At 41.0% G+C, this 24015-nt stretch overlaps 1 protein-coding gene across 2 annotated transcripts; it reads left to right on the top strand.

Moving 5' to 3' along the window:
- LOC121874036 (dynein axonemal heavy chain 3-like) lies at positions 1-23418 on the top strand. Of its 2 annotated transcripts, XM_042377903.1 has the most exons (8): positions 1-180; positions 8595-8754; positions 9977-10117; positions 10859-10978; positions 13443-13608; positions 14785-14976; positions 22237-22418; positions 23107-23418. In XM_042377903.1, exons 2-8 carry the CDS (start codon positions 8618-8620, stop codon positions 23396-23398), a joined length of 1230 nt encoding a protein of 409 aa, XP_042233837.1. In that variant the 5' UTR covers positions 1-180; positions 8595-8617; the 3' UTR covers positions 23399-23418. The 2 variants fall into 2 exon arrangements, with proteins under 2 accessions (XP_042233837.1, XP_042233838.1); XM_042377904.1 differs by lacking the exons at positions 1-180; positions 8595-8754 and adding an exon at positions 9601-9727 and having other exon boundaries at positions 23107-23413.
- Positions 23419-24015: the final 597 nt, after the last annotated feature.

Here is a 24015-nt window from a genome sequence, read left to right as displayed (position 1 = left end):
TCCCTTTAAAGGCTCTTCTCCTCATGGATAATGCTCCTGGTCATGACCCTGACCTTGCCAGCAATTTGGAATATCAATTTGACTTTGTGAAAGTTGTTTTTGCCTTCAAACACTAATTTATACACCAATGAGGAAAAGGCAGAAATATTAGAAAAGATACAAGCAGTTGCCAAAGATGAGGTGAGTACTGCAGATCTTTATAATTTTGAACATTTGATATTTAACTTAGTGTACCGTAGTAATGCTTAAGATCATTCATATACTGTACATTTTTTTATGTTTTACAGTAACAGTTGGTTAATAATAATATGAGAAATAAGAAGAAAAAATAATTTATGCCTTACATTGACTATCTCTTACAAGGGTTGTTGTTACCATTAGCTAAGAGCAAACTGCAACTGCTTAATTAGGATTTTGTTGATAAAATAATCATTAAACAGTTATGAGGTGATGGTTTTTTGGTTCACTTAGTTATAATATTTACTTTATAATGTACTATATATTTCTAATTTTTAGTATATTTATGCATAATTTGTTAATATACAATTACTGTATTCTTTTCATGTAAAACATTTACTCATCAAAGTATTACAAGATCTTCATCCTTTAATAAAAACCAATCTCGCATGATATTAAACCCTTAATAATAAGTAACTTTAATTTACCTGTACTTTAGTAATACTATACCTGACCATTCCATTCATAATACAGTTAACCCTCACTTTACGCGGTTAATGTAACCCGGAGGGTACCGCGGAAAGCGAGAAACGCGTAAAGTGAATAACATAACATATGGGATTAATTGAAATGGAGTCCGGGCCGATCCCCAAACTCCACTTTTTGACGACACATAACTATGTTGTAGTAAAAATTTTATCTTAACTTTATGATGGTATGAAAAAACAAGTAATATAGAAGAGGTTAGGTTAGGAAAAATAAAGGTTAACATAGGAAAAATAAAGGTTAGGTTAGAAAACTAAAAATTAGGTGGAACACTTACGTTAGTAGAAGAGATGGGTCGGCATACGGGGATGGAGGATGGTTCCGAGGCAGAGGGCAGATTACTGGCCCTCAGGTGAATCACCATTACTAGGTGAATCACCATCACTGTCACTTACAGTTGTCAGGGCTTCCCTGATAAATCCCTCAAAGTCATCTTCACTGCCACCATCACTGGCTTGGGCTGGCTGTGGTGGGTTGCGGGCGAAGAAATCTGTTATGCTTTGCTGACGGCTGGCGTTGATGTTGTCGTGATACACCTTGATGTACGGCTCCATAGCCTGCACCAGCCGGGTATGGAAGACTTCATAGCGATCATCGTCATTGTCGCGGGAAAGGAAGGACTTCATTTTCTCTGCACACTCCATGGCACCCTTAATATCACTATGACTTAAACTGTGTTCTTCGGAGAATGACGCACCTTCTTCCTCCTCTTCACTGACGTGTTCTTCTTCCAACATCTCGTCGGCAGTCACTTCAGGATCTCTGATCACCTCCAGGATGTCGTCGTTGGTGGTCTCGGAGAAGCCTGGAACTGTAACAGTCTGCGCAGCTTCTCTGGCAAGGTCCACTGCTACTGCAACATTCTGAACCTCACCAGTCACAGATTGACTCCTCCTCTCACCTGGTATTCCATGCAACACATGTCTCCATGCGTGACGAATTGTAGCAATAGACAGCTGATCCCATGACTCCACCAAGAAGTCCACAGCTTTCTTGATGTTAAATACTCTCCAGAATTGTTTGAACAGTATTTTTTGCTGTTCCAACTGTTGATCCTCATCTTCTTCGCTCTTGCTATCGGTGGTGGTGTCACTCAGGTTACGCAACTCTTCCCTGGTGTTGGTGTAGTCGTTCAGGAGCTGGAATTTTTTTGTTGAGAATGCAGCTTTTACATTGCAGATTAACTCCTGGTCCATGGGCTGGATTAATGACGTAGTGTTGGGAGGAAGGAAGACCACTTTTACGTTGGGGTGATGATCTAACAGTAGGGGCGAGTGTCCTGGTGCGTTGTCCAGCAGCAACAAAATATTGAATGGCACATTTTGTCGCTCACAGAATTTTTTTACATCGGGAACAAAACAGTCATCAAACCAGGAGAGGGACAGTGTAGAGAACATCCACGCCTTACGTGCGGTCAGCCAGTGGACATTTAGCTTGGTCATGTCCATGGTTTTGTAGGCGTGCGGCTTGCGTGCTGTGTGGATCACCGATAACTTGAGCTTACAGGTACCGGAGGCATTGGTGGTAAACAGGACGGTGATGCGTTCCTTCTGCATTTTCCGGCCCCGAATCCTGCTGGCATTCTTTACAACGAAGGACTTGGAAGGTAGCTTTTTCCAGAAAAGACCAGATTCGTCCATGTTAAACACCTGGTCGTCACTGTACAGTTGGTCCTCATATTACGCGGTCCCGCATTCCGCGTTTCACCGTTAACGCGGTGCCTTGCCAGAACCTAACATTCTTACATTCCGCGGTCGCGAACGCCATTACGCGGAGAGTGTCCGGCGCGACGCTATTTTTAGATTTTCCCCTCGCGCCGCCCGCCTGCCTGCCTCTCCCTCCTCCTCCCTCCGCTTGGGCAAGCGGCGCGGTAAGGTTGCGCAGTGTGTCTTTGTTGCGTTATCACTGACGTCATATGACGTATCAGACCTGTGATTGGCCATGCATCCCTACCCTCCTCTGCTGCTAGCTGTAATTGGCTTAAAGTATTATGACGTGTCCACCCAGGGGGAGGGAGGGAGGAAAGACGACGCTTGACCTAGCCGCGGCAGTTTCAACCCTCAAGGAACAACGGTTAGAACAGCAAAAAATACTCTTCAAACAATTCTGGAGAGTATTTAACATCAAGAAAGCTGTGGACATCTTGGTGGAGTCATGGGATCAGCTGTCTATTGCTACAATTCGTCACGCATGGAGACATGTGTTGCATGGAATACCAGGTGAGAGGAGGAGTCAATCTGTGACTGGTGAGGTTCAGACTTTTGCAGTAGCAGTGGACCTTGCCAGAGAAGCTGCGCAGACTGTTACAGTTCCAGGCTTCTCCGAGACTACCGACGACGACATCCTGGAGGTGATCAGAAATCCTGAAGTGACTGCCGACGAGATGTTGGAAGAAGAACACGCCAGTGAAGAGGAGGAAGAAGGTGCGGCAGTCTCCGAAGAACACAATTTAAGTCATAGTGATATTAAGGGTGCCATGGAGTGTGCAGAGAAGATGAAGTCCTTCCTTTCCCGCAACAATGACGATGACCGCTATGAAGTCTTCCATAACCGGCTGGTGCAGGCTATGGAGCCGTACATCAAGGTGTATCACGACAACATCAACGCCAGCCGTCAGCAAAGCATAACAGATTTCTTCACCCGCAACCCACCACAGCCAGCCCAAGCCAGTGATAGTGACAGTGAAGTTGACTTTGAGGGATTTGTCAGGGAAGCCCTGACAACTGTAAGTGACAGTGATGATGATTCACCTTGTAATGGTGATTCACCTGAGGGCCAGTAATCTGCCCTCTGCCTCGGAACCAGCCTCCATCCCCGTATGCCGACCCATCTCTTCTACTACCGTAAGTGTTCCACCTAACTTTTAGTTTCTCTAAGGTAACCTTCATTTTTCCTATGTTAACCTTTATCTTTCCTAACCTAACCTCTTCTATATTACTTGTTTTTTCATACCATCATAAAGTTAAGATAAAATTTTTACTGCAACATAGTTATGTGTCGTCAAAAAGTGGAGTTTGGGGATCGGCCTGGACTCCATTTCAATTAATCCCATATGTTATGTTGTTCACTTTACGCGTTCCTCACTTTCCGCGGGACCCTCCGGGTTACATTAACCGCGTAATATGAGGACCAACTGTACTGTCCTTCCTCCATAATCTCACGTAAAAACGGAGGAAATTCCCGAGCCGCAGCACGATCAGCACTCGCTTCTTCACCACCAATGTTTATATTGGTGATCTTGTTCCGGATCTTAAACCTCTGTAACCACCCAGAGGAAGCATTAAAGGGTTTGGGCTCTGTAATTCCCATCTTTCGTGCCACTGCCATGTACAGTTCACGTGCGTAGTCCTTAACAGAGCGCGTGTCGACCGCCATGTTCCGTCGCGCCTGACGCACCAAGTACCTCACAAGTAATTTTTCTGTCTTGAGAAGCACCTGGTTGTGAAAATACTTGATCATAGAAGCACCTGTAGACTTTGTGATCTTCATGTGCTCCTTTATCTTGGCTGCATCCTTCTTTATAGTCCGGATCGTAGATTCGTTCACACCATGCTGGCGCGCCAAATCAACCTGCCTTGTTCCTTTCTCCAACTCTTGGATGATGGTATACTTCACCTCGTAGCTTAAGGAACGTCGTGTCTTCTTTGGCTTAGTGCCGCTGGGTCCAGATAAGGAAAGGTTTCTCTCTGGGGGTGGTGGTCTGGCGGAAGCCATTTTACGGAACAATGGATGCGCGTTTACACGGAGTGGCCTTGAGGGATGAAACTGCCGCGGCTAGGTCAAGCGTCGTCTTTCCCTCCCTCCCTCCCCCGGGTGGACACGTCATAATACTTTAAGCCAATTACAGCTAGCAGCAGAGGGGGGTAGGGATGCATGGCCAATCACAGGTCTGATACGTCATATGACGTCAGTGATAACGCAACAAAGACACACACTGAGCAACCTTACCGCGCCGCTTGCCCAAGCGGAGGGAGGAGGCAAGGAGCACAGGCGGGCGGGTGGCGGGTGGGGCGAATCTAAAAATAGCGTCGCGCCGGACACTCTCCGCGTAATGGGGTTCACGTACCGCGTAATTTGAGCACGTGAGGTTCTGGCAAGGCACCGCGTTAACGTGGAAACGCGGAATGCGGGACCGCGTAAAGTGAGGGTTAACTGTATATAAATTTTAGTCATCCCTTATCTTTCTTACGACTTGAGCTCTAATAATGTCAAATATTTTTACTGCTGAACTTGGCTTGCTTTTTTTTTTTTACCCAAATTCCGTAAGGGTGAAGTTTTTTAGCCATATCCCGAATTTTTGGTCATACAGTAATTACCAAATTCCGTAAGCGCGAATTTCCATAACGTGAGTTTCTAAAAGGCAGGGGATGCCTGTCCTCTACTTACTTACTTACTTTGCCAACAAATATTAGGATAAATTGGATCTCCTGAAAATTCACCTGCCCCAGGCTTATTTCACCTAAAGATTATCAGTAATAACCCCATCAGAAGGGGGGGGGGAGGGATAGGTTAGGTTAGGTTTGCATTAGGGTGGTCAGTTAGGTTTGGTTAGTGTTAGGTTTGTCGTGTATTGTATTAGAATGGTTAATCTTCAAGTAGAACAAGTTGGGGGAGGCAATCTTCAGGTGATCTGTTAAATCTGTGCATAACTGTATTTAGCAAATCAATGAACCCTTTTCCTGAGTGACATCGACTGACTGACTGAGAGAACTTTTTGCTCCAACTTAGCCCTTCCCCAGCACCCTTCCTCCACCCAGAGGTAGGATGTACAGTGTCCAGTAGACCTAAATAGCTGATAATAAATTTTTGGCTATCCAATTGTTAACTTAAACTTTGGAAATAGTGGAGACAATTTTTGCATGGAATCATTTGGAATTAATAGACTTTATTTTTTATAGTAATACTATGGAAGTAAATATTCTTAGTTTGTGTAGGTACTTTTATAGTCAACTTGATTTTTGTATGATATTATTTCAGGAGTAATGTGCATTCTTTCTTCTTTTTTTTTACAAAAACTGATTATCAAATAAATACACTGTAGTGGTTGTAGCAAAGAAATCATTTTGTGAGATGGTATGTAATAAAGCCTGCCTGACACCTGAGATATATGACCTAAGACCTGGTAGTGAGGACAAAAGAGAACTATAGTGTTTTGGTCCTGTGTTAGTCATGGCCAATTCACAGCACCTTCAGGAGTCATATCAGGGGTTCAGACTGACACAATACTGATTTTAGAACCTTTTGTGTTGAAGTGTGAATAAGGAAGGTGTTCATGACGTTACAATTGGTCTTAAAATTAGTGACATGCTAACTGAATTTACTTTAAATACGTAGGTGGTGAGGAGATATGTATTTCCCCGGTCCACCTAAAAATTTTTACACGTTTAAGTTAAGGGATTCAGAATTAGCATGAAATTGATTTTTAGATGCATCAACTCACTATAAATGTCTTCTTTACTTACTCAAAACAATTTGGAACCCTTGATAATGACTTTCAGGAAACACGACAAACAAGTCCATGTTGTTTTCCAGGGGCTTGACGTGGTAAGAATGTGAATTTCATGCATGTTGTAAATTGTCTGGAGAAAGCCAAACCATTACTGTTGTTGACCAACACAAAAGAGTTGGCAATAAACCCTTCAATACAGGGAGTAGTAAAGTCCTGGGTGTGCCTTACTGTGAGAAGTGTTGCGAGCATGTTGTGGTGACCTGGTGTTGTTCTGCCATAGGTCTTGCCATTGTCTCAGTAACATCCCTCTTACGGGCTAAAACTGATGAAATAATTCCAACAAACAATTAATAGCCAACTTATCCAGATGAAGACATTTGTGTGTTGCAGCATGGCAGCAATACACCTTTCTTACCAAAATTACTAAAATGCCATAGTAGTGGGATAAAGGTACACAACAGTGCTGCACCACCACAGTAAATGTCGGTGCAAGTAATGGCAGACTTGCATCAGCAGTGCTCATGAGGGTCACCTCAGCTGCATCAGACAGCAAAGTGAACGCTCCTCACACACCACACAGGTGATACATGTCCATACTCATGCCCAAGACAAGAGTCCTGGAATTTATCACCCTGTCAGCACCATATTGTTCAATTTCAAAATTTTTTGGTGTTATCTTAGGCACATATGAAGGTTTATTATCTGCCCACATTACTTACACTTTTCAGCTTTACAGCAGTGTCGTTGTGTACTAGGCGCCACCCTGGACCATCAGACTGTTGACCCAGTAGTTTAGTTCGGACTTATTCGTTAATGGTCGCTCAATATTTTTACACTTGATATGCTGTAGTCTCACGTTCAAGTATCAAGAACAATAGTGAGTATAAGTCATGGAAAGAAGCACAAAAGCCTTAATTTGTTGTTAACTTGTATCAATGGTGAAACTATGAAATATGACCCATTAATAGGAAGTTGCCACAACATAACCAACCTCTTACTTGAAGGTTAAGGTGAGGATGAATAATTTTCCTGATTATTTGATCATAGTTGTAGATTGTTCAATGTCTTAATGTTTAAGAACTTGTTCAATAATGGCTTATGCATAGTTGTAGGTTATCATGGCAGAGAGCAGCCAGTTCCCCCACGAGGGCTGGGGGCCTCCCTTGCCACACATGCTCATCTAGACAACAGCACCTCATTATTCACTGAAGCTTCAAAGTTTATTTTTTCTGTAAACAACTTATTTTCAGTCTTCGATCATACCATCCAATGTTTATAGTTTATAGAACAATCATGTTAACATTTACTACAATATGTTGACAATACTGGGTCAGAATTCATGTTAACATTTACTACAATATGTTGACAATACTGGGTCAGAATTCATGTTAACATTTACTACAATATGTTGACAATACTGGGTCAGAATTCATGTTAACATTTACTACAATATGTTGACAATACTGGGTCAGAATTCATGCTAACATTGACCTCTAATTGGTGATAAAATAAAGTACCAGTGTAGGTAGACACTCAGTATAATTTGGAACCCATTTTGAACATTATTTGTATGCTCTTTCTTATGTCTGCTAATTTGAAACCTTGCTTTATCTCCATTTATGAGAAACAATTTAATGTACAAAGCCTAAAGCTTTGAGAATCCTTGCCCTGGCTGGGTTTGGAAGATCAAGATTCTGTTATTATGGCTCCTTCACTAATGGAGTCAGGGAACATGTGCGCGTCAACTTGAGTGCTAGAGCCTTATCACTAAACTCGTGAAGTAAGATCACAAATATACGTAGAGGTGGATGTTCCCATATAAGCTTTGGGAATACAGAACTGGAATTGATACCATGGTGGGCTGCTCATAATAGTAATTTAGTTGTGTTATTACTTGTTTCCTGTAATGCACTTGTTGACCATATACTGTACATGTTGCTGTGTTGTAGTATATTTAGGATATGTATACTTTTTGAATAAGTGTTATGCACTATTTACTCATTCATGTAGATAAATCACTTTACTGTTCTTGAGCGCTACGTACATAACTTAGAAATTCAGATAAAGTTTATAGATGTACGGTACTGTACAGTATTTTCACTATATTTATCTTGTTTATTAGAGTTAGGTCCAGCTAAACATTGAAAATTTTGGGACCACAGGAAGATTAAGCATCTCAGCTTATTTCATCTGATGTTTAAACACTAACACTAACTTAACCTAACCTACTGTAGTAAAATATGCTGGGAAGACTAATCTTCAGTTATCTTCAATTGATACAAAATTTTTATATCCCAACAAGAAATAGTATCCTACTTTCATCTGATAATTGTTTCATTGGGTCATCTTATATTTATAATGTGGACCACACTCCTCAACCAATATAATACATATTGTAACCTCAGATTAATATCCCAATAAGGGTAAGAAGATGGACTCTCACCTATGACACTGTTTGGCTACTTCAACGAGCGAGTGAGGGCCAACCTGCACTTGGTAGTGGCCATGTCCCCCATAGGTGACACCTTCAGGACCAGGCTCAGGATGTTCCCCTCCCTCATTAACTGCTGCACTATAGACTGGTAGGTCCTGGTGGGTCTACTGCTTCATGTGTTAGAAGATGTCGTGTTGCCAGGTGTCCCTCACTTGTGTATTGTCAGGTGTCCCTGGTAGCGTAGTGTGTAATGTTGTGGTAGTGTAGTGTATAATATTGTTGTGGTACAATAATGGTTTGTTCTTATAGGATTTTAGAAAGTTAATAAAAAAAAATTTACAGGTTTTTACTTTCAGTGCTATGTGAGAGCTCATTGATATTATCTATAGTGCTAATCCTTTTTATGCAGGGCTTTATAATAATAGTAATACAGTAACAATAAGATTAGTAAGAATTATAATGATAATGTACAGTCATACTGTCATAATAATGCTAATAATAATAATGATAATAATTTCATTAATAACAATACTGTAATAATAATTGGCAATGTGTTTCCAAAGAAAATTTTGCCTTCTTAAAGGGAAAATTTTTACCCCCCAAAATATAATACAGTACTACTATATGTATCAAGTAAATATGCACTAAAATAGTATAATAAATACCTGCTTCTCAAATAAAATCATAAATAGAAATAATACTGTAGTACAGTTACCAGCAAGAAACATAATGCTTGTCATGTAATTTCACATCAGATTAATTGCCTTCCTGTTTCTCTTAATGCCACTGCTGCCTCTAGCACTTAATGTCCTCTGGCCAAGCTTAGGAAAACAATGGAAACACATATACAAAAAACATACACAAAAAACACAAACAAATGCCAGGTTGCAGAATGAAATGTACAGTCCTCCAAAAAAAAGGTATTGTTAACCATGGGGTCGATGTGTTTCGAGGACACGTCGCTACCTGGCATTTAATTGCAATTCTCAAAACCCCCTCCCACACCCTCCATCACACGCATTGCTACCGTCGTCGTCTTGCCTGGCGAATCGGGTGTAAATACGCACAATGAAAGCACCGCTAAAATTTTTGTTGTAATAGCTGAAATACTAAGTGCCACGGTGAGGAAATCGAGTGACTTTTATTTTGTTTCTCTCTCAGATATTGTGTTTGGGACAATTTTTTATACGTTCTGGTCAGTATGGCAACCACAGCTCGTTTTCTATTAGGAAGACAGTAGATCGTTAGTGACTAATATCCTCTGTTTTTGAGTTCCATAACTTCAAAACTCTGTAGAATGCAGTTCTGTTAAATGGCAAATGCCAGTATAATTCTGTAGAGTCACAAGATTATGACCTTTTCTTGTTCAGGTTTACTGCATGGCCTGATGATGCCTTGGAGATGGTGGCCACATCACTGCTGCAGGAAACTAAACTGGAGGCATCATTGTTGGCTCACTGTGTCACTGTCTGCAAGTATTTCCACCACAGCATTGATGACCTTGCCCACAGGTAGTTTCAAGGACATCCAAACCTTGCTTATGTTATCATTTTCAGTTTAACTACCAAGGGTCAAAGACTGCTTCGTGTGGATTTCATTTTAGCATTTATCCAGTTGTTTCTCAAGTAGGCAAACCTGAGCAATCTATAGACTGATGTCTGTCTTTTTATACTAGAAATTTGTTTTTAATTATGTAAATACAGTTTACCACAGTCAGAAAACTCTCTTCAATAAAACATCCATGTTTGATTGTTTGTGTTTTAACTTCTGACTGGCAAATGATGATCATGTAGAAAATAATAGTACTGCACAGGCATAGGACCACTTATCTGGCATGCTTGGGAGCTGGGAATGGAGGTGCTGGGCTTGGGCAAGTGTGATCGACGTGACCTCTGCATCTTGAGACGCGATTGGTACTAAGGCATTGTGGGTGGTAGCATGTGAAGTTCGCATGTCACCACATGAGACAGGAGAGTTTATCCCATTATTCTGAGTTAGTTTAGTGCATTTTATATTCAAATAGGCCCACTAAATGTCAAAATTTCATATGAGGTGACCTGAAGCTCTATAGATGCACACCATATGACTTGACTTGAAGCCCAGGGGTTCAAGACATCAATTAACCCATGAGAACCTGGTGGGCTTCCAAGACCTCATTAAAACCATAAGACATACTGTACATGAGACGTTGGTAGCCCTCCAATACCTTAATTAACCAGATATACATGAGACCTTGATGAGTGCTCCTACAGGTTCTACGAGCAGCTGCGGCGGAGGTACTATGTGACACCCACCTCCTACCTGGAGCTCGTGTTCACCTTCAAGCAGCTCCTCCTTAAGAAGCGCTCAGAGATCCTCACACTACGGGACAGGTAAAGCTCAGGAAGCTCATCACCAGCTTTAGTAATGTTATACTGTACATTAGGGGGCAGGGAAAACACACTTTTATTTGAGTTGCAGGCTGCACTTTTCAGGCATCGTTTGTATGGCTGTAACAAACACCTGTGCAAAATTTCATGCCATTTCATGCATACTTACCCTGCCGCATCGCGAACGACTTTTTGTCAACTTTTAGTGTATACCAAAAATTAGGTGTCATTTAATGTTTTCCAGGATAATGATAAATTTTACATGGGTGACATCGATTTAATTCACATGTTATTTTACAGGTACACCGTATAGAAAATCATTACAAGTTCATATTGAAATTATTTTTTGTGCGGAACCTTGGCATCATTTTCCTAGACAATAATCTTTGCCTAATATATCCATCTCTCGATTCATATCCCGTCACTTCAGTGCAAGCTTCAGTCATCACTTTTATGCCTCTCTCGACCGCCTGAGTGCTGTTTGGCCACTTGGGCACCACTAATGGTGTCTCAAGAATGTCATTAACCTGTAGATTTGACAGAGAAGCAATGTAAGGAGGCTCAGTCTTGAGTTCATTCCTCCAGTTAATCATGGAATGATAGTTTTTTGCTTGCCACTTTAGTTTCGGAGTCACCACCTTTCTCATGTTGACTACAGGAGGCACATCCTCATTCCCATCTCCATCTTTACCCTCCTCATCAGTATAGTTTAATAAATTCTCGTCAACAGCAGCATCAGAATCTTCCTCCTCCTCTTCAGATCTGCCAGTGCATTCTTCCTTTTGCTGATTCTCCTCTCTAATTTTTCTTATCATTGAGACAGCTTTTTCTCTAACAGTCATGTCCTCATCTGCACACATACCAAGAAGAAGTTGATCTGTGTGGGCGAAGTATGCATTTCTCTGGACAGCCTTCTTCACTATCGTCTCCTCCTCACTATTCAGGTGTTTCATATATAGCAGGGACTGGAATACGTTCCTTGAGCCGTGTGTTACGTAAGGGTGTATCTTGATGTAAAACCACATTGGAGCACTGAACTTTATTATTGTAATGACAATTCTTTTCAACTCATGGCTGGGTCTTGATGTTGCTACATACAGCCTGAGGATTCTACTCCATAAGGTGTTCCACCTTGACACACAGGGAGGACCTGGCTCAATAGCAGCCAAGTCATCTTCAACAACACCTGTGATAACTCCTTTACAAATCCTATACAGGTATTTCTGATCCCAGGACAGATCTTTCTCCACTTCATCATTAAACACAGGGAAATCAGGGAAACTGACTGGCTGGAAGGCGACAACTGGAAGCTCAGACAAAGACTCCTTGATCTGCTTTCCAATGGGACCACGCCAATGCTCAGGACCACTTGGTTTACCATCATAGTGATAAAAAACTGCGCGGAAAGGCAGCTCATTTCCGTGAAGCTGACATATGAAATAATGGAGCGGGTGACCAAGTAACATTTCAAGATGATGAATGACTCCATTTTCTGATCCTACATTTACATTGGTTCCATCACAACCAACACACACAATGGGCTGCTGGGTTAGATTTTTCTCCACCAGAAACTCGTGAATAGTTTTGGCAATCTGCTTTCCGTGTCCAGTCTTGGGAGTCACATGTGTGAGATATTCATTGCCAGGCTCAACCATGATGACATAATGATCTTTCACCATCATCCTCGAACTCCATTTCTCGGTCTTCTCATTCTTTATCATCACACGAGTGGCGGTCTTCTTACCATCAAAATAGAGTGACGTCAAATTATCTAAACTAGCCATCTCAATTTCTTGCCTCTTAAATCGGTATTTTTGTCTCGCATCCCGCAGCTTATGTGGTCCAATAACCTGACTCTTGTCATCCTTTGTGATAATGCCATAGTCAGTTAAGGTGGCAGTAGCAATGGCAGCTCCAGCATAATCACTAATCAAGTATCGGTCACAAGCGGCAGCCAGTGTAGGGAGTCTTGTCCGGTTCTGTGAACTGGTGTCTGTCAGAGCCCTTGGATCAGGGACAAAATGAGGCTGATAATCAATATAGACATAGCACCATACTCATCTGCAACAAGACAACTTAAATGAAATAAGAGATATGAAAAAAAACTTGATAAACACTGAACAGAACATTGCACCGCCACAGCGGCTGTTTGGCTAGTACTGTAGGTAAATTTAAAAATTTCAGTAGAAAATGCGGCAGACTAAACCTCGACATATCAGCTTCAAATTTGGCATGGAGTCTTAGATATGTATAAGGAACAATGCCTGAAGAGTGCAGCTTTGAGCAAAATTTCACTGCCCCCTACTGTACATCCATTGATGAATTTTAGTCTATGAGAATTACCCGACCCAACTTCGATTTTGTTTTTATTTTACTTGTGAAAATCAATAATATTGTGCCCAAGTTATTTTAAATGTATGAATGTGCATTCTTAGTGCCAAAAACATTCACCATTTCATCTCTGAAGGTATGTGACAGGTCTGGAGAAACTGAAAGAGGCCAAGCTGTTGATCACTGAACTGCAAGAAGAGCTAAAGCTGCTGCAGCCCCGCCTAGTGGAGACCTCTGCCAACACGGAGGCACTTATGATCAAGATCGAACAAGACACCATCCAAGTGGAGAGGAAAAAAGAGGTGTGAAGCTGTTATCTTTCACTTGTCAAACTTACCTGTTAATACTATTAATAATTCTATAACAAAAAGATGTATCTCTAACTCTGTAATAGATGGTACAGTGTGTATGTTGAAGTGCAGAAATGTACTACAGATAATACTCAACCAGGTGCCATAACTACACTACATGTGTGAGTTTGGTTGTGTAGAAAATATGTCGAAGCGAGTTAATTGTTTTTAATGAAATTAGATAGATTGGTTGGTTTAGACAACTAACTTCTTTAAATTAAGAGAAAATATATAAGAAATCAAGTTCAAAGAGCCCTTTATATTTCATGCACTAAAATACATAAAAAATTTATGTGGTTATTGATCATTCAATCTACCTAGCAAATTTAACAGATGTGAAATATATTGTCTTTGACTGTGAACTGTAAGTGTGACCTTGACCTGCTTTCTCCAAAATTAGACTAGATTTCTCTTAATCAACAGCAACCTATAGTCCCAAGTTTCATTAACTCTAATAAAGAGTTGTGTAGACAACAGACACATACAGTGGAATGTGACTGTGACCATGGCTTTGAATATATTTACCCCAGCTTTCAATTACCTTTTCCTTTGCCTACACTCAACCCTTGACGATCATTTGGTGAAGAGGATAAAAGAAAAGGAAAAGTAACAGAGACGTGACCGATCGCCCAAGCACCTAACGAGCCAATCAGTGGTGAAGAGGATAAAAAAAAAGACTGTTTCACTAGAGTTCACCAGTCTATTCTTTAGCTTTACTTGCCCAAATTTATTTATTTTCTCTGAGGTAAATAACCTTTTAGCCTGCCAGGTTTCATCGAAGCTACCCTTCCCATTCTTTTATACATTTTGTTCATAGATACAAACACAAGTATAATTCCCCAAACCCAGAAGAACAAACATAAGTGAAACATGGAAGGTTGTTGAAGATACCACAATGAAACCAATGTTGTAGTCACAATTCAGTCAGTGTTTTGTGATCTTGATGTAAAATATTGTCATTGGCAAGGTTCTTGTTACTATCATGAACACCTTGCTAGTTATTGCTGTTTTTGTGTTCGTGTTTTATGTTCCCTTCTAATGTTAACCCTGCCTCTCTTGGTAAAAAAAAAAAGATGAAAGTGATAACATATCTCATTTCTTGGTTATTGATAACAAATTTGTTCTCAGTTGGTGGCGGCAGACGAGGCGGTGGCCAATAAGAAGTTTGCCGATGCACAGGCCATAAAAGACGACTGTGAAAAGGAGCTCGCCAAGGCAGTACCAGCTCTCAATGCTGCCACAGACGCCCTCAACACCCTCAAACAAGATGACATACGCGTCGTCAAGGCCATGAAGAACCCGCCCTCAGGAGTCAAGCTGGTGAGTATAACCTACCAAATGATGACATTGGTTATGAAGAGTGCTCACCTTAACCTCCACTCTGACTCTACCTAAGTCTCCACTGTTGTTTTACCTAATCTTCCAAACCTTCACTTTGCCTTAATATCCTCTAGCTGTTGACCTTAAGTCACTTTGTGCTCCTAACACACCCTGTGATCCTCACACCCTCCTAAAGATATATGAAAAGTTTTGTCCCTGTGTTGTTTTTTGTATTTCTAATCATTAGTGAAACTTTTTGAGAAATACTACATCAGTTGACGCACTCTGCATTAGAAGGGGGTGAAGCTCCAAATTCAAAAAGCTGAGAAAAACACGTTGAAAGTTTTCAAGGTTCAAACAACCATAACTTTTTTTTTAAGCTAGAGGGTTCTTTTTTTTATCGTGCAGCTTAATCCCTCTCCTAGCGAACTGTGACAACTGGAAATTAGTACAGTGAATAGTTATTAATTTATTGCGAGTTGAATGAAAATAACCCGTGATGTAGAGTTGTTTGATCTTCAAACCAACAATAATCGCATTTTTCTGCAATTTTTTTTTATTAATATTTGTGGGTTAATACTGTAAAACAAGTTAATGATAACCAAAAACAGCACTCGTTTTACCACCCCCCCCCCCCAAAAATAATAATAAAAACTCATTTGCCTATTAGTATTTATCTTTCCGTCCCTATTATTAGCCAAAGATTTATAATATTGTTAAGTTTAATAGTGTGTAATAATGAGGAAACACCACTACACTCATCCCACCCCCTACCATGAACCCCCCCCCAACGTAATTAACAGACGAATACAAAGGCTTAGAAAGTTTGCATATTCTTTGGTTAAGAGAGTATTCTGATAATAGTATTACAATCTTACTTTGTTTAGTTCCTTCGTTTTGACAACGCGAATTTGCTCGAACGCGATTTATGAATTGAGGAACGATATTTGTAAAACGCGAACTCGTTTGCTCTAACGCGATTCCACTCGAACGGTTGTTGTGGCTTCAGTTCACGTTCGACATCACATGTTCAATTGAGTTATGTGTTTTGTTTGTGAAGAATTGCAGAAATAATTTATGTAATATTTATGTTTACAGTAAACCACTCACAAGGTCCTACAGTACCACTAATTATTTTATACTGAAACTTACGTTTGGTAAGCTGGATTAAAATGAAGATTACCGGTATATTAAAATAATAAAAATGTATTATAAACCAGTCTAACATACCGTAATAAACACAGCTGCTATTATCATCCCCCCTCCCCCATTTGCCAGTGACAAGAAAGGGAAAGTGACCTTGACTGTGACCGCCTGTGGCTATTTTTAGCCGTCCTTGTGTTCGGAGGTGGTCAGTAATGCATATCTGTAAATTTACTGATCATAATACTTATCTCTTATAAATAATTCATTTAAAATTTATTTTTTTGCAAAGAATATTCAGTAAATGACTGCATTAATTCTTGAAACTACCTACAGTGGTAAATTTAGGATATAAATAATGAACAGAAGTCACGTCATGGATTCGGAGTTTGGTCCTTAACGATCACCATAAATGTAGCCTCCCTTTGTCGCGAAACACGTATATAAATTAAAGAAAATACTTGCAGTATATTTAATATATTACAGTATATTATATATAAATAAACAAACAAATAAATTCAAATTCCCTTATCATCCTGTGTCATATACAGAAATACTTGAGTCCCTGAGCGAGTACACAAAAAGAAAACGGAGGACTAGGACATCCTGAAGTGGGTAGAGAACGACACCTCTACTTTTTTTTATTATTATTATTATTATTATTATTATCCTCTAGCATAATATGAATATGTAAATTACAATATATATATATATATATATATATATATATATATATATATATATATATATATATATATATATATATATATATATATATATATGTAAATTGTAAAAATTTAAATAAAAGAGAAAAACTAAATACGTAGCGTTTAAAGTGTTAAAGTGTACTGTACAGTGTTGTGGCTTGGCTCAATGTTTACAGTTCACGTTCGACATCACTTGTTCAATTGATTTATGTGTTTTGTTTGTGAAGAAATACCTGTACAGTATATGTAATTGTAAAATTTTAAATAAGAGAGAAAAACAAAATAAGTAGCGTTTAAAGTGTACTGTACATTGTGGCTTGGCGCGGGGTTATGCAGTGTTTACAGTTCACGTTCGACATCACATGTTCAATTGATTTATGTGTTTTGTTTGTGAAGAATTGCAGAAATAATTTATGTAATATTTATGTATACAGTATACCTGTACAGTATATGTAAAATGTAAAATTTTAAATAAGAGAAAAACAAAATACATAGCGTTTTAGACCCGCGCGCTCTGTTTACTCCACACTTTGTTTGAAACACGTGTGAAGTTTTTAAGTGTCCTCAGTGAATTCTGATTACTGTTTCTCCAATTTTGTGACTATGGAAAAGAAGAATATCTCTGGGAAGCACTCTGGTGATCGCATTTCCGGTGGTGATCGTAAAAGAAAGGCTATAACACTTGAAGAAAAGCTTGATGTTTCATGACTCCTCAGCCTCAACATCACCCTTATCCCCCATCAAGTTATATTCATATTTTTTCAAGGTAAAGTGTAACATTTACTGTATGATTTCATTATTAGATATGAATGTAACATTTATTTAGACTGTGCTATCCTTTGTGTTAGGCTAACTACGAAATTTTTTTTCGATTTGGAGTAATCTGCTGGACTTGAAGCAGAAGAGGGAGGAGTCGAGGAGGAACGGGGACAGGTGCACATGGGTTATACTCAGGGGGAGGGTAGTGGAAACAAGTGTGCCGACACAGGGCCAGGGGGCAGCAGTGCACCCTCCATCCACCCGGGAGGCGGCACCAGCTCAGCCTACCGGACAGGAGGGGACGAGCGCCGTGTAAACAATGACATTTTTAACCACACCCTGCAAAATACAGTGTACTTAGCAAATGCTGCAGCTTCTGAGAATGTGGGTGGAGCGGGTTTATTACTAAGAGCAGAGACGTTACCGAGAACAAATTCTGGCTTGAATGTCATGTACACTAATACCGACACGTTCCTTGATAAGAGGGAGGAGTTTGAAACACTACTAAGAGTACACCAACCAGATATTGTAGGAGTTGTAGAACTGTTGTACAAGAACAGGAGAATCGACCCAGAGGAATGTGAGTTCAGTATTCCTGGATATGACTCATTTACGAACCTAACTCAAGAATCCTGCAGGAGGGGTGTGGTTATCTACGCTAGGCAAGACCTTAGAGCCAGCCAGGCGAGGGTACAGGGAGAGGATGTTTTTGAAGAGTCCAAGTGGTGTAAAATTAAATTAAAGGGAGGGGACTTACTTATCGTCGGGTGTATCTACAGATCCCCGAACTGTGGCCCACTAAATCAAAGGAACTTAAGAACCTTAATAAACAATGCGGCGATGCTCAACCCCAGCCACCTCCTTATCATGGGGGACTTTAACTATGGCGACATCGACTGGAGAAACGAGTCAACCCCGAATGACTTGAATAATCCTGCTACTCTTTTTGTAGAAACTCTGAGAGATAATTTTCTGTTCCAACATGTGAGAGACCCGACACATTACAGAGGGGAGCAAACACCCAAGCCACTTGACCTCATCATAACAAACGAGGAGGGTATGGTGGCCAAACTGGAACACCTTGCCCCAGTTGGCACCAGTCACCATACAGTGTTGTCATTCAGATTTAACTGTTACCTAGTTCAAGATAAGGCCAGGCCAAGGTGCAAATATTACAAGGGAAATTACAATGGGATGAGGGAAGAGATGAGGGGTATCAACTGGCCTGACTTATTAAGGTACAAGAACGCAGACACTACGCTGAATATCATAACTAGTAAAATGACCCATTTGATCGATAAATATATACCCAAGACCAAACCCAGTGCTTCTAGGAATACGAGGGGATCCCTACACATGAACCATGCGGCGGTCGACAAAATTAAGAAGAAAACCCAGAAATTCAAGACGTGGGTTGGGTCAAACGATGAGCAAGACAGGAGGATGTATGCAAGAGCCAGAAACCAAGCAAAGATAGAGTGTAGGAGGGCTGAAAAGGAGTTCCAAAGGCTGGTTGCACGCGAGGTCAAGTCAAACCCAAAGGCGTTTTACCGCTATGCAAAGTCGAAATTGAAAACGCGAGTAGGAGTATCAGACCTGAGGCTTGAAGATGGTAGTTACGCAGATTCTGACCAGGATAAAGCTGAGGCATTGAACAGCTTCTTTTCCTCAGTGTTCACAAGAGAGGATGCAACTAACCTTCCTGCGTTTGAGGACAGACGGTTCGACACAGCACTGACCCACATTGTGTTCACAGAAGAGGGTATTAGAAATAAACTGTCCAGGCTAAAGGTCCATAAGAGTCCTGGACCTGACATGGTGCATCCTAGAGTGCTAAGGGAGCTGTGCAACGAGCTTGCAGAGCCCCTGAAGATTCTGTTTTGTAAATGCCTGGATGAACAAATGGTCCCCAGTGAATGGAAAGTGGCTTATGTGAGTCCTATCTTCAAGAAGGGCGATAGGCACTCCACGAACAACTATAGACCGGTGAGCCTGACCAGCATAATATGTAAAGTACTTGAGAGTATTATCAGAGATGCAGCGATGGAACATCTACTACGAAACAACCTTGTAAAAGATTGCCAACACGGTTTTATGCCGGGGCGCTCTTGCTTGACACAATTGCTCAAGGTATTGGATATTTGGACCCATATTCTAGAACGGGGTGGTAATATCGACAATATTTACCTAGATTTTGCCAAGGCTTTCGACAGTGTACCCCACGAAAGGCTGAAAATCAAACTGGAAGGGTACGGAATTCGGGGAAATGTCCTAGCGTGGATAGAAGACTTTCTACATGACCGCAAGCAATGTGTGGTGATTAATGGCACGAAATCGTCATCTGTACCTGTAACAAGTGGGGTACCGCAGGGTAGTGTATTGGGCCCGCTGTTGTTTGTTTGTTTCATAAATGATATGCCTGACGTTGTACACTCCTCCATACAAATGTTTGCCGATGACGCCAAGTTATTTCGGGAAATTAAGAACCAAGCGGACTGTGAAGAGCTGCAGAAGGACCTCTGTGGGCTCCAGGAATGGTCGAAGGAATGGCTGCTGAGATTCAATGTCACGAAGTGTAAGAGGATGCACCTGGGGCGCACCAACGGTAAGGAGGGCATCATATGTCCCAACGGGATGAAGAAAATGTATAGTTGAGACTGTGTGTGAGAAGGACCTAGGTGTGTATGTTGACAATGAGCTGAAGTTCTCGGGCCATTGTGAGAAGAAGGTAAATCAGGCAAATAAATTATTGGGTCTTATAAGAAGGTCGTTCAGATATCTAGACGGTCCGTCCCTCGTGACGATCTTCAGGAGTGAAGTGCTTCCCCATCTGGAGTACTGTCACCCCATCTGGTCCCCGAGATATGCTAGGGACTGTCAGTTGGTTGAAAATGTTCAAAGGAGGGCCACCAAACTGGTGCCTGCACTTCGGCACCTCAGCTACCCTGAGAGATTGGAGCGCCTGAACTTGCCTAGCTTATACTACAGACTGGCAAGGGGGGACCTAGTTGAGGTTTATAAGCATCTCAGGGGGCACTACTCAGTTGAGTGTCCTTACTTGGAGCTGGCGGACGCTCGCCCCACAAGGGGTCACAGCTCAAGATTGAAGAAGCCGCAAGTCCAGAAAACCGTGAGGGCAAACTTTTTCGGAGTGAGGGTTGTAAACTTTGGAACAATCTACCAGAGAGTGTTGTGACGGCACCGAGTGTGAGCTCTTTCAAGAGAAGACTTGACCAACACTGGAGCGGGTTCAGGTACATTCAGGAGCCGGTGCATGCCCAGTATTTGCCAACAGTGCGTGACAGAGACGTGACCGATCGCCCGGGCGGCTAGCGAGCCGACCTTTTGGTGAAGAATATAAAGGAAAAGAGACGTGACCGATCGCCCAAGCGGCTAACAAGCCGATCAGTGGCGAAGAGGATAAAAGTAAAAAGTAAAAGTTCTCCATAAGCCCTGTTATTTCTATTACACGAATTTCTATAACACGATGTTTTACAAGAACACTACTATCGCGTTATAGCAGAACTACCTGTATACCAAAATCACTATCACTATCACCAAGCATTCCTAGGATGTCCACGTGAGCACTGTCATCACTAAACACACGTTCAGGAATACTGTAATGTGCTCCTGAACCTATACCAGAAGGCCTGGCCTCACTCAACTCTTGCTCCAATATCGGGCAGATATTGCACAGCATTTTACACACCCGTGGATGAATAACATCATTGTTACGCCGAAAAGTTATCAAAAATAGCCATAGAAAGTACACTGAACCTCCTTATGCTATACAATGCACCAAAACTAACAAGGAGGCAGCATCTGGGCGCGCGGATTGGCCGAGGAGCTGTGACATAGCAAGGGGAAATCCATTGTGATTGGCTACCTCAGGGGTATGGTCCGAGGGAGGCGCGCTGTCATTGGCTCGCGCTCCTCTCGCTCTGAACGGGAAGTTGCCACCTTCTTTGACTGAGCGCACAGCCAGATACGTAGCTCCAGGCCTGAGGCAAAATCACCCCTAATTTTGAAGGACTTTCTACCATATTTCTATTCTAGCTAGAGCGTTACATCCAACGGGTGAAAATAGTGATATCCATCAAAAAACGCATTTTGGCCAGAGTGTCACTTCACCCCCCTCTAATGCTGAGTGCCTCAATTCTAGTGGGTTATGAGAAACATAACATCAATTCTAGTGTGTGATGAGAAACATATTTCTAGTGGGTGATAAGAAACACTACTTCAATTCTAGTGGGTGATGAGAAACATAGTTCTAGTGGGTGATGAAAAACACTACATTAGTTCTAGTGGGTGATGAGAAATACCATCAACAAGGCAGAGTGAAGCCATGTGTCATCTTCATAGACTTCTGTGTAATTTTTATCCTAACCTAACATAACTTTAACCAAACCTAGCATAACGTAACTTAAGATAGCATAGTCTAACTTAAGATGACCTGACCTAACACAACTTAACCCAGCTCAGTAATGCAGTGTTTCTCATCATCCAACTCATGTTTTTCATCACCCAGGTCAGTAAAGTTTCTCATCACCCAGTTCTCTAATGCAATGTTTGTGTTCATGTTTTACTAGAGCTGTAAAAATACCCAAAATAACAATGCTGCACTATACAGTTCAATATTATGCTTTGTCAGGTAATGGAAGCTGTGTGTGTAATGCTGGACCTCAAGCCAGACCCTAATGGCTCAGGAAAAATGATTGAGGACTATTGGGCACCATCTCAGAAGCTGTTGGGGGATATGAAGTTCCTCCAGAACCTGCTGCACTATGACAAAGAAAACATTCCCACAAAGATTATCACTCACGTCCGCAACAAGTAAGTTCAAACATTATTTCCGTGATATGGTATTCATTAGGTAATTCATCTTTGCCATTAAGTATGACCAAGACAGAGGCTATCAGAGTGGTGTCGAGACAGACAGACCGATATGAATAAACTCATACTATTGAACAAATAAAATGCTGTAAAAAATTATCAACATTACTACTACTCAGTACTGTACTAACATGTAGCTACCTGATGCTTGCACTCAAGTGTGTGCATGGTTATTCAGGACGGATTACATCTTGGAATATTTTCTTGCTATACCAGTATATTTTCCTTCACCCAATGAAAATGTAAAATAACAGTTGAAAATCTTGGTTGCTGGAACAGTGCTGTTGAATATGGACGCCTTGAGAATGACACACACAGTAATAACTGTGTAAGTCACACTACCTACTGTCACATTTAGAAATGAGTGTTCTTCCACTTTAACCCTGAAACCTATTATAAACTCACAAAAAGTAAAGGAAATAAATGTTGAGACATTTTAAAATGTACTTATCCATTAATTTACTTATTCATGCATATGTATCTTATGCTCAGGTAAATACATACTATTGTTTCACAAGAAATCACAAAAAATAAAATCCCTCTTTTATCTTTAAAGAAGACTTGAGTGACACATAAAACTGTGTGAGTACTGAAGTGGATGACTTAGGGACTTTCTACTTCCTGCCAGGTTCTACTCTCACCCGGATTTTGACCCAAAGAAGATACGTATGGTATCAATGGCTTGTGAGGGCCTCTGCCGATGGGTGAGGGCCATGGTTGTCTATGATCAAGTCATAAAGATTGTCGCCCCCAAGAAACAAGCTTTGGAGGCTGCCAACCATGAACTGGCCCCCCAGAATGAAAGGCTAGAGGAAAAGAGGAAGGAACTCAGAGAGGTAATGTGTGAACCGAGAAAGATGTGTGAAATAAAAGACATTGCATGTAGAACCATTTCAACATATAGAATTACTGTATGGTAGACTTAGTCATCATTATATTATGAAGACTACTATTCCTTCTACAGTATATGTTCATCTACCTGTAATATGTGCATGAGTCTGCTCAGGTTGTTGTGAAACAAAAGTTTTTTAGTTAACCCTTTACTTGTCATATTCCTAGATCCATGTACGTGAGTGACCATCTCTGAGCAGTCCATTACGTAGATCAATGAATTTGACTTTTTAAATTTCCCACAGCAGCTGAAATGGTCCAGAAGGATTAATATATTTAAAATATGGCACATGGTAACCTCTCAAGACACATTAGCCTGTATCAGCAACCTCTGTCCCTCCAAAATGCTTTGTTTACTAACCCTACCACCACTACACCCATACACATCCATCCAGTCCCTCCTCAACATTTCCCAAGTTTGCTGCCCACATCACAGGCTAACAAATATGCCCAGAGACTTTCTCACGTATGCAAGAACACAGTGTTACTTGAAAAAGTGCACACAGATGCTAGGTATTGCAGCAGTGAGTGTGATCTGGTAGAATGTTCCAAGAGTTCACAACTCTCACTCCGAAAAAGTTTGCCCTCACAGTTTTCTGGACTTGCGGCTTCTTCAGTCTTGAGCTGTGACCCCTTGTTAGGCGAG

Source organism: Homarus americanus, unplaced genomic scaffold, assembly GCF_018991925.1.
Source record: "Homarus americanus isolate GMGI-L3 unplaced genomic scaffold, GMGI_Hamer_2.0 scaffold38078, whole genome shotgun sequence".
Lineage (NCBI taxonomy): Eukaryota > Metazoa > Arthropoda > Malacostraca > Decapoda > Nephropidae > Homarus > Homarus americanus.
This window is presented reverse-complemented; position numbering and strand designations above follow the sequence as displayed.

Excerpts from the sequence above, each read along its gene's own strand:
- LOC121874036 (XM_042377903.1), top strand. The coding sequence starts at position 8,618 with ATGACACTGTTTGGCTACTTCAACGAGCGAGTGAGGGCCAACCTGCAC. Across the intron at positions 10,118-10,858 it reads ATTGATGACCTTGCCCACAG|GTTCTACGAGCAGCTGCGGC; the intron begins GTAGTTTCAAGG and ends GTGCTCCTACAG. Across the intron at positions 22,419-23,106 it reads ATCACTCACGTCCGCAACAA|GTTCTACTCTCACCCGGATT; the intron begins GTAAGTTCAAAC and ends ACTTCCTGCCAG.